General features: G+C 37.1%; 1 protein-coding gene across 3 annotated transcripts in view; it reads right to left on the reverse strand.

Annotated features, from left to right (window-relative positions):
- Positions 1–12237, reverse strand: part of LOC137240473 (nitric oxide synthase-like) — a 336236-nt gene that overhangs the window by 11430 nt on the left and 312569 nt on the right. For all 3 annotated transcript variants that reach the window (XM_067766786.1, XM_067766785.1, XM_067766787.1), the window contains exons 16-18: positions 11076–12218; positions 10061–10185; positions 2870–2936 (exon numbers count right to left, since the gene is read on the reverse strand). In XM_067766786.1, the coding sequence (XP_067622887.1) occupies positions 2870–2936; positions 10061–10185; positions 11076–12218 (1335 nt within the window). The remainder of the gene's footprint in view (positions 1–2869; positions 2937–10060; positions 10186–11075; positions 12219–12237) is intronic.

The following is a 12237-nucleotide window of genomic DNA, read 5'->3' on the forward strand; positions in this document are numbered from 1 at the left end:
GTCAACCACAAAGCGCGGTGTTGCATATATGCAACAAAGAAAAATAAGTAGAGAAATATATAAAAAACACGACTTTGCTAAGAAAATGTTACTGATTGTCAAAATATATTCTCTTACCTTTTTTTGGAACTACCTTTAATTGCAAAATATTATTTTTTTCACAAATAAATCACCTATCGTAAATGTATTATAGGAGCTCGAAACTGATTTATACACGCTCGTCACTTAAATGCAAAAAAAAAATGAAAACAATTCCATGTGGTCAACCATTCTGTCATTTTACCGTTAGAATGCTAAATTACAACACAGAGCAAATGTGATCTACCGTCGTGTCATATATTTTGATTTGGATTTAAATGGTATGTTGCAGAAATGCAACAAGGCGCCGTAAAGGGTTAAAAGGTGGACCTCAAATTATCTGGGTGGCCGGCAGGCATCGGTGCAATTCAGAAACGAAAGATCAAAGCCAAGAAAAATTAAACAAGGGGTGCCTCAGGGTGGTGTCCTATACACACTTTTGATTAATTTTTACATATCAAAACTACCTTCGCCACCAGAAGGAGTTACTATCGTTTCTTACGCCGATGACTACACAATAATGGCCACAGGCCCGGGCCCAAAGATCGATGAGCTTTGCAACAAAATAAACGGCTACCCCCCTGATCTCTCCAGTTTTTCGCCTCGCGAAACCTGGCATTATCACCGACTAAATCATCCGCGACCCTATTTACAACCTGGACGTCCCAAATGTCGACCAATTTGAACATCCACGTCGATGGCACTACGCTACCGACTGTCCTACACCCCAAAATCTTGGGTGTGACGTTTGATCAGGATCTACATTTTGATGAGCACTCAGCCGCAATTGTTCCAAAAATCCAGAGCCGTAATAAAATCCTCAAATCCCTTGCTGGCTGTACTTGGGGAAAAGTCAAAGAAACGCTCATTACCACATACAAAGCAATTGGCCAGCCGTTTTTGTGCTACGCGTCCCCCATATGGTCGCCAAGCCTCAAAACTACCCACTGGAAGAAGCTACAGGCCTGCCAAAATACTGCGCTCAGAACCGCCACGGGCTGTCTTCTTATGTCCCCAGAATACCATCTACATAATGAGGCGGGAATACTTCCCATCAGGGAGAGAAATTGGATGCTAACCAAACAGTTTGAATACCCAGAAACCTGGGCATCCCAACAGACATCTGATTGATGAGCCATCACCGCCTAGGGAATTAAGGAGTCATCTCCGTAAGCAATTTGAGGAAATACGGCACCTGACAACTCAGCCGTATGGAGCAAAAAAACACAAGCAGGTCCTTGGTGAACTCCAAAAACAGGCGTCGGACCTTTATGCCGTGAATTGCCCGGTGAAACCAGTACTCGGGGAACAGTACCCAAAGTTTGAGGAAGAGGAACGCATACTCCCCAGGGAAACACGAGTCACTCTTGCTCAACTTCGTTCTGGATACTGTAACAGGTTAAACTCTTACATATCCAGAATCAACCCCGACATACAAAATGTATTCCCCGCTTGCAATGTGTCCCCACATGACACCAACCATCTCTTTAATTGTAGTGTGGAACCAACGCCTCTAACACCCCTTTTATTATGGTCCACCCCTGTCGAAACAGCAAGTTTCATTGGACTCCCGTTATAGGATATATATGGCAATCGGTCGCGGCTATTAGGTGGGGCGAAACACTGCTACAACAACAACAACAACAACGTCTGAACGATTAATAGCGAGTATGCACTGAAGCTTCTGGTGGATAATGATAATGTAACGGAATCCCTAACTGTACTGCAGGTGAGTGCTGGTTCCCTAAAAAACACGCATCTTCCTGTGTGAAAGAAAATCTCTATTGGTTATTCAATCCTGCAAGACCTGACTAACAAGCCTTGATCACGGACCGGTTGGTATTATATTTGTATAGCTTGGGTATTTCCGCTGCACGGCCAATATGTATACCTATTGCCTCAAGCTGTACTACATTGTTTAAAGCTACTGCACCCTTAAGCGTCTGATTTATCTGTACATTGAGGGAAGGATTCTTCTGATACAAAGTCAGCCCACTGTTAATTCTATTGAAAACAAAAAAATTAAGAACAAACAACTTGCGCTGGTGCCTTTCTAGACATCGAAGCGCAGATAGAGAGCTAAAAAATAGCGCTAGCTGGTTTAAAAGTAGATTTAAATCTGGCCGATCACATTAAAGGGGTTTAGTGGGTGCTAATAAGACAAAATGCATAGGGTGTTCTGTCTCCTTTTCCTTGAGGTCTAGTAGTTAACGAACTTCTTGACACGCTGAACGATGTTCTGCAGGGCTAAGTGGATATGGTGAATAAACGGACTAAGTCATATGGATAGGATTTCTACCTTCCCAAAACGAGACTACTTCTTTTTACGAGATATAAGACACCTGCTATCAAACCTCATTCGATTTGCAGGAACATCGTTGGTATTTCCTGATATAAGAAGCAGTACGAAAACCACAAAAGAATAAAGACTTCTAAAAAGCCAAAATATTGTTTTTAAAACCCTGTGCCCGTGAGCAATGCAATGATATGTGTAACTAACATAAATATGTAAAATAGGACACATCACTCAACGGAACAACCGCCTACTTAAAACCCAAGAGCACGTTCTCTTCTTTTTCTTTTTTTTTTTTTTTGAAGTAAAGGGAAATTTCGAGCCACGTTGTGCGTTGAAAATGCAACGTAAGTTAAAAAACGCCAACACACATATGTATTTACATTTTTTGCTTTAACCTATACATATCCACTTACATATATCAAACATTTACGTTCACTATTCTTCAAATCATTTCATATTCACGTGCAACTATGCGTCTTCAAGTTTTTGACTTACCCGCAATGTTAGCATAAATGCCTCAACTTCCGCTTCAGTTTTTTGTTCTTTTCCGGCAATGCACTTCCTGCAAAGAAAAAACGAAACGAAAGCAAACTAAGTAAGTGTGTGCTATGAAGGTGAAAGTCAACAAGTAAGGAAGGCTAAGTTCGGGTGTAACCGAATATTACATACTCATCTGATAGCTTTGGAGACAAAATAAGGGAACATCACCATTTAGCAAAATTAACCTAGGGTAACCCTGCAATGTGTTTGTATGACATGTGTATCAAATGAAAGGTGTTAATGATTATTTAAAACGTAGTGGGCCTTAGTTCTGTAGGTGGACGCATTTTCTAGATATCGCAATAAGGGTGGACCAGGGGTGACTCTAGAATGTGTGTTGTACGATATAGGTGAACGCCTTTTCGAGATATCGCCATAAAGGTGGACCAGAGGTGACACTAGAATGTGTTTGTACGATATGGGTACCAAATTAAAGGTATTAATGAGGGTTTTAAGAGGGAGTGGCCCTTAGTTGTATATGCGAAGCCGTTTTCGAGATATCGAGCAAAATGTGGACCAGGGTCACCCAGAACATCGTCTGTCGGGTACCGCTAATTTATTTATATATGTAATAGCAGGAAAAGTATTCCTGCCAAGATTCCAAGGGCTGTTGATTTCACCCTGCAGAACTTTTTCATTTTCTTCTACTTAATATGATAGGTGTCACACCGATTTTACAAAGTTTTTTCTAAAGTTATATTTTGCGTCAATAAACCAATCCAATTACCATGTTTCATCTCTTTTTTCATATTTCGTATAGAATTATGGCATTTTTTTTTTCATTTTTCGTAATTTTCGATATCGAAAAAGTAAAAATAAAAAAAAAAGCCGGATTTCGGCCATTTTTTATACCAAGATAAAGTGAGTTCAGATAAGTACGTGAACTGAGTTTAGTATATATATCGATTTTTGCTCAAGTTATCATATCTATGACCGAACGGAAGGACAGACGGACGACTGTGTATAAAAACTGGGCGTGGCTTCAACCGATTTCGCCCTTTTTCACAGAAATAAGTTATTGACCTAGAATCTAAGCCCCTACCAAATTTCACAAGGATTAGTAAATTTTTGTTCGACTTATGGCATTAATAGTATCCTAAATGAAAAAGAGCGGAGCCACGCCCATTTTGAAATTTTCTTTTATTTTTTTATTTTATTGCTCCGTATCATTACTGGAGTTGAATGTTGACATAATTTACTTATATACTGTAAAGATATTCAATTTTTTGTTAAAATTTGACTTTTAAAAAATTTTTTTTTAAGTGGGCGTGTTCGTAATCCGATTTTGCTAATTTTTCCTTAGCACACATATAGTAAAAATTTCCTGCCAAATTTCATTATGATATCTTCAACGACTGCCAAATTACAGCTTGCAAAACTTTGAAATTGTCTTCTTTTAAAAGAGGGCGGTGCCACGCTCATTGTCCAAACATTTACTAATTTTCTATTCTGCGTCATAAGGTCAACCCACCTACCAAGTTTTATCGCTTTATCCGTCTTTGGGAATGAATTATCGCTCTTTTTCGATTTTTCGAAATTTTCGATATCGAAAAAGTGCGCGTGGTTATAGTCCGATTTCGTTCATTTTAAATAGCGATCTGAGATGAGTGCCCAGGAACTTAGATACCAAATTTCATTAAGATAACTCAAAATTTACTCAAGTAATAGTGTTTACGGACGGACGGACGGATATGGCTAAATGAATTTCTTTTTTCGCCCAGATCATTTTGATATATAGAAGTCTATATCTATCTCGATTAGTTTATGCCGTTACGCGGCACCGTTATGCGAAAAAAATTAATATACTCTGTGAGCTTTGCTCAGCTAAGTATAAAAAAAAACATTTATATACATATGTGTAAGGTGTGAAAGTTGACGCAACAACACTACGAGCCAAGCGTGAAAGTGTTATGTCGCACTTACATATGTGTGCGAGTTTGTGTAAAAGTGTGCAAATTTAATAGCTGCAAAGTTATTCGCTTCAGAAAATCAAAAGTTATTTACACACAACAAAAGCTTTGGGACGTACGGAAGGCGGCAACAATTTTTCCAACAATAATGTCAGTTAGCAGCAGCAATCAAGCTATTGTTGTTGCTATTCGTAAGAGTTGTGCTGTGACGACAACTAAATGTTGCTCAATGTCACTTGGTATTTCTTTATTGTAACAAAGTTCTTATATTTTGTTATTACTACCTACACTTTTACTTTGTATACATTTGGGCATTTGTTAGCGTTTCTTGTTTTAAAGTTAAAGGCGCAAGAGTGGCTCAAGTTACCGATATATCCCATTTCTGCAGAAAAAATTACCATAAAAAACTAATAACAAAGATTTACCTCCGAGGAGATTCAGGCTTCTCTGCTAATTTGCGTCGAGCTCTTTTTTTTTAATTTTTCCTTCAAATTGACAGGACGAGTCCTGCGTGTTTTATACCGATTTCGAACGGCATCTGCATGGTAGATGAATTTTCAATAAGAAGCTTTTTATGGCAGAAATACACTCGAATGTCCCGATGGGAAATCCCGCTACGCAAAAACTGGTTTCTAAATTATTGATTTTGATTTCCGGGGACATAAATCCAGGGCCTTCGGTGTAGTAGGCGGATCACACTAACAACACGCCGCGGTGGCCACCAAATCGTTGAAAAATTGCAATATTTCCTGATAAATTATTCAAATAAGTATTAGGATCAAAAACCCAATATCTGTAAAATGTGTCCAGACTAGACTGGATCGACTCCCGTGCACTATAAAAAAGTTGAAAAGGACTGACCCTAAAGTTAAGCTTTCAACTGAATACTTTATTATTAAAAGGACACAATTTACATTTTAAAAATTTTCAGTAGATACAAAATACACCCTGAAATAAAACAATTTCAAAGTAAACGCCAAATTTCACCACCTATCGTAAAGGGTTCTTTTGGTTTTGTTTCCATTATTAAAAAATAAACATAACAAATGTTTTTTCAAAATTTTATTATACTCAGCGTGCTTTGCACACAGAGTATATTATGTTTGATTGTGTAACGGTTGGTTTACAGGTATAAAGGAATCGAGATGGATGTAGTCTTCCATATATCAAAATCATCAGTATCAAAAATAATTTGATTGAGGCATGTTCGTCCGTCCGTCCGTCCATCCGTTAACACGATAACTTGAGTAAATATTGAAATATTTTCACCAAATTTGGTACACGAGCTTACCTGGACCCAGAATAGATTGGTATTGAAAATGAGCGAAATCGGATGATAACCACGCCCACTTTTTATATATATAACATTTTGGAAAACACAAAAAACCTAATTATTTAGTAAATAATACTCTTAGAAAGCTGAAATTTGACATGTGGACTGATATTGGGACTGTTGATAAAAATTAAAAAAAAAAAATTTTAAATGGGCGTGGCACCGCCCACTTGTGATAAAATAAATTTTACAAATATTATTAATCATAAATTCGGCAGAGATGTTGCCTTTACTATAAGGAATGTTTTGAAGAAAAATTAACTAAGGACTACGCCCACTTTTATATAAAAGATTTTTAAAAGGGTCGTGGACGAATAAAACATGATATATCTTTGCAAACAGATACCTTTATATCAATGGTATTTCAGTTCCCAAATGGATTTATAACAGTAAATAGGAAACACTTCAAATTTTAAAAAATGGGCGTGGCACCGCCTTCGAGCCATAACTCGAAGAAAAATTAACGGATCGTAATAAAATTGGGTACAAAAATTGTCCCTATAGCAGGAAATATTTCTGGAAATAGTGGACGAGATCGGTTAAAGACCACGCCCACTTTTATATAAAAGATATTTAAAAGGGTCGAAAATAATAAACTATATCTTAGCGAAAAAAGTTTTGTATCAATCGAATTTTACTTTCTAAATTGGAATATAACATTAAATTGGAAAACACTAAAATTTTTAAAAATATGACTAAGCAATTTTCTATGTTTCGGGAGCCATAACTCGAAGAAGAATTAACATATCGTAATGAAATTGTGTACACATATTTTCCTTATAGCAGAAAATATTTCTAGTAACAATAGACGGGATCGGTTAAAGACCACGGCAACTTAGATACAAAACAAGTCTACAAGGGTCGTAGACTAGAATAATAAGCTATAACTTAGCAAAAAATAGTTTTGAATCAATGATATTTCACTTATCAAGTTTTATTGTAAGAGGAAATGGGGAGACATTTTTTTTAAATGGGCAGTACCACGTGTTATGTAGAAAAGTAATTTATCTGAAATGAATTGTATAATTGAAGCTCATGCTGAGTATATAATGTTCGGTTACACCCGAACTTAGACATCTTTACTTGTTGCATTATATATTTTTAAATAAAGCTTTCGATTATTTCTATGCAGAATATAATTGCAATTTATTATTGGTTGAAAAGCCATCATAACGGTCGTGTTCTTTATGTACCGGCAGGTTACCTTATAAAGTAATTGGCCGGCAATTGCTAAGATTCGCTGTGCAGTATTTCCTCATATTAATGCAACACTAATCTGCAACCAATCTCTTTAACAGCAGCTTCGTTATGGTCCAACTCTGCTGTACTGCTAGGGTCTTTAGCTTACTTTAACGAAATTTTCTTAAGAAAACGAGACTATTGAGCGAGATAGCATTTTTACAACAAAGTATGATTGTTGGACTGTGTCCTTTTAAAATAAACTAGAAAAGACATTCGTGTGCTGCTTTCTTCGTTATGTCAAAGTTCGGTCTTCCAACTTAAGGAAAAAGGTGCCTTCGGCATTTAACTGCAGGAGACGAATAGTTCTTGTGGATGAATCTGGAGCATCATAGCTAGTGTGACGTTATTGTGACCAACAAAGAAGTCCCTGTGCTGCAAGTTCAAACGGCAAAGACTCAACTATGTACATTCAAAAATTATGTTCAGTTGAACCGGTTACGACGGTAAAGAAATATTTACATTCTCCATCCCTTGGCGTCAAACCAAAGCAAAATGAATGGCCTTTCTTTCCATGCTGACCGGAGGAAAGGGAACCCATTCACCGTCCTCAGGATTACCAAAAATTGGCATTTGATAAAGTCAAAAATACGAATTTTTTTTTTTTTTTGTTTCCTTTCGCTTGGTATTTCGACAAAATTTTTGAGTGATTTTAAAATTTTTTAAAAACTAAAACCAAGCAAAATCAAAACACCGCCAAGAAGAGGGAATGGTTTTAGCCATGATGTAATAATAAAGGTGACGTCAACAACATAACCTCACTTTTTCAAATAAATTATTTTTCTGCAAAATTTTGTCTATATTCTGTTAGGGAATACAAAGTTACGTCATTTTTTTCGCAATTCTAGTAACGGCTTATATAGTTATAATATTTCTAAACGTATAGTAAAATCTACTACGATCGTAGTAGAACTCAAAGACAGTTCTGTATGATAGACAACCCTCTAAATTATGCATGCCTAATTCGTCAGAATAAAGGAAAACGTCAACGGGATGAGAACACCTGAATATTCATTTCATCACGGGTTTTACCTTTTCATATTTTTATCATGTATAAAATCAATTCTTTGTAGTTAAAAATCAAAATTTAAAAAATGTCTTCAAATTAACTTCTTGTCATAAAAATATCATTCCGTGTCCCGAGGATGCCAAAGAAGCATAGTGCAAAATATGGGGGGCCCCTGCTTTCAAAAACTCCACAACCTCTTTGGGTATTCACAGAATTTATTGAAAATTAACAAAGAAGAAACTAATTGAGCAGTCGAATCTGTCAGAAATCGAATGCAAACAACTAGTCGATTAATGATATCCGACTTTTTTACTAAACAAGTTTTCGATTATGAAGAGCACTAATTTGAACATACAAACTCTTTACATGTTACTAGAAGACCCGGCAGACGTTGTCCTGCCCTAAATTTGGCCTGTCGGCATACATTATAATAAGCTTTTTCCGTCTGACTCTGCCCTCCCCCCTCCTCACTTTTTCCTAATCCTTTTATTCACTCCTCCCTCAGCCTTTTTCGCTTCATCTATTTCCATCTTCATCTCATTCTATCTCTTTCTCAATCTCCTTCTCTCTTTTCTCTTCTCTCAATTTCTTCTCATTCTTCTGCATCCCTTATTGCCTGTCCCAGAGGGTGGTATGTACCTTATTCCAGTCCCAGTCCCACTCCGAGTCTCAGTCCCAGTCCTAGTCCTAATCCCAGTCCCAGTCCGTCTCTAGATAATATATTACTATGTACTAAAGCACTCATCAACAGCTTTCATTTGATATCCGTATTGTATAAACACTGTCTAGGCATTCACTGGCCCACGTTTTTGCCTATATCTCGAGACCCTAGTCACCCAGGGGTATGAAAATTACCCTCTACACAACTAAAGACTCTCCTGAATAAAAAAAAATGTCATAGTACCTCTAAATCGCGGGCCCCCTAAGAAACCCCGCCCACCCTCTCGGCGGGCTTGGTGATGTGCTATACTTGATTTCATTGGCTATAATATTTTTTATTGATAAGCAGGTTGTTTAATTAAACACAAAGCAATTACACGGAAGTATATCCGCACCACCTGAAAATATGAGTGCCACTGCGTATACGTAACATTTATTATTACGTATAAACAAATAAAAAAATTTGCAATAAAATAATGTTGCGACTATAAGTTGAAATATAACCTACCCTATCTCTCAAGTTAGATCAAACTAACCACGGGGTGCAAAACAAATTCAAAATCGGTTCAGTAGTTTAGGAGTCCATAGCGGCCAAAAATTTGTTGACACGTGTTTTTCGTATATAAAGATATATGCAAGCTTATATATCGCACACCTAGATTTTAATCGTGTGGAGGAATCTAAACTTCAGCCCCTCTGCAACTCGCTTTGACCATTTCAACCACGATCAAAATTTATATGTTACATACCTACTTGACGAAGATTTAGAAATATCTTAATGTACTTATATAAATGCATTTTCAGACTAAGTAAAATCACCAATAACCTTATTTACGCCCACGCGCACACATTTCGTTTTGAATAAATCACTTTTATCGGTTGTCATAACATATCTGTATTTGTATTTGTATTTATACACATCTTACATAACAATGCATCTGTTTACTTATTGTACACACGTCCAACGATTTGTCAAATTTATTTTTGTTACTCACCTGATGGTTTGGTAAACATGTTCAGCCATTGTCACATCACCACAAACGTAAATGTGTCCTTGCTCTTCAATAATCAGCTTGTATAGTGAATCAAACTCCTTTTCAATCAAATCTTGGACATAAGTCTGTAAAAGAGCAAAAGGAAAAGGAAAAGAAAACAAATTTAATTGGACAGGAAAAAATGGACATGCAATAAAACTCAACGGAAACCAAATCAATAAAAAATAAAAATGAAAAGAAGGAAAACGTTGTAAGGATATGACGGGAGATTTTTCTTAAAGATGATTGGAATTAAGTACGTACGATTTAGAGGAAAAAAGGCATGAATACCAAGTACCCATGAAGTTCGATGTGTGATTTGACTAAGAGCTTACCACAGGGTTGGAGTTAAAAAGTGGCAACAAACATAAGTATTTGTAGTTTCGGGACAACCGATACCTACAAGTTATTCTTCATTATCGGCCTATTATCGATAGCGAATTACTTACGTCGAGCTATCAGTTTGTTAACAGCTTTTTATGGCTTCTTATTGGTTTTAAAATGAAATTTTATCTGTATTCGTTTAATAACAATCCAATGAGTCTATGTTAACAAATCGCTAGTGCGCCGGTAACAAATTGGTAATGTTCCGATAAGAAATCGAAAATGTTCGATGAAAAATCGATAGCTTTCTTAATAAAAAATCGTTTACTTTTTGAAAGCAAATCGATAACTTATCGGTTTCAAATCAATAAAAAATCAGTAAGACGTCCATATCAAATCGATAAATTTTCCATAAAAACTCGATAGCATGCCCACAGCAAATTGAGAATACATCACAAATAAGTCGATATTTTTTCGATAAAAAATAGCTTTTTGATAAAAAGTCGATAAATTTTCAATAAAAAACCAATAGATCTTTGATAACATATCGATGAATTTTCGTACGCTAACATCTTGGATTCCCCCATACCCTGTGCAAAGATGTTTACACGTCAATAAATGTAAGGTTTAATAATAAGATCGAGTTACTAACCTTCTTTATATTTGATTCACGCGACAGCGCTAAAAACACACGATCCAATATTTTATCACGTACCAGCTGCACCTTTTCATCGGCATACAAATCGACATTACGATTACGGCAACCGAAGAAGAGCCAAACTTTCGGCAATGGTGCATTTGCATTCATTTCACGTAACATTTCGAACTCCTGCCAAAATGAGCGGAACGGTGCAATACCCGTGCCTGGACCAATCAAAATAATCGGTCGCGTATGCTGTGTAGGTAAATGGAAACTCGGTGCGCTACGCACAAACATATGCAATTCATCACCACCCTGTAAACCGGCCAAATAATTTGAACAAACCCCATAACGCTCATCACCTTTACCATCCTCGGAACGATAACGCACAATGGCAACCGTTATATGAATCTCATTATTTACTTTACGTGGCGATGAAGAGATTGAATAGAAACGCGCTTGCAATGGCATCAAGTTTACTAACACCAAAGTTGCTGGTGGCTTGCAGGAGGGAAACTCTTGTAACACCTCCAGTAAATGCGGCAAACGCCAATGCCGCCAATCTTCATAGGCTGAAGAATCGTTAGCGAGTAACTGTAAACGTTCCTTATCTTCATTTTCATCACAGTATCCGGAGAGCAAGGTGAGCATTTGACGCGTTGGCGGCGTAGTGACATCAAAGAAACGCAAAAGTAAATTACGCACAGAGTCGGGCGGTATTTTGTCATGACACTCCCACAATTTAAAAATGCCATTTGATGTGTGTTTCTCTTTGAGTAGCTGCAGTTGGAGCACTTCATCTGCATCTTCTATGCCAGTTAAACGTTTCAAGACGCCGTCAACAATTTCAGCGCGATTAGCCGGAAATATACCCACATGATCACCAGGCTCGTACTCCAACCCAGGTGCATTGATTTTCAAGAGGATTGTAGTCTTTTCACCATTCTCGATATTTGTTAGATTAGATGGTGTCTCTTTTATTTGACAACCATACACTTTTTTGTTGTGGAACTTTGAAAGTAACTCTTCTAGTGTGCCTCGCGTCTTTGCCGGTACCAATCGTACTGTATTTACTGTGAGCGAGTCATTTTGTAGTGCCAATGAAGCATCCGAGAGACTTTCTTCTGGATCTAAACAGAACGTCTCACAAGCGAGCTGCAATTCAAATGTATTG

The sequence above is a fragment of the Eurosta solidaginis genome, chromosome 2 (assembly GCF_040869045.1).
Source record: "Eurosta solidaginis isolate ZX-2024a chromosome 2, ASM4086904v1, whole genome shotgun sequence".
Taxonomy (NCBI): Eukaryota; Metazoa; Arthropoda; class Insecta; order Diptera; family Tephritidae; genus Eurosta; species Eurosta solidaginis.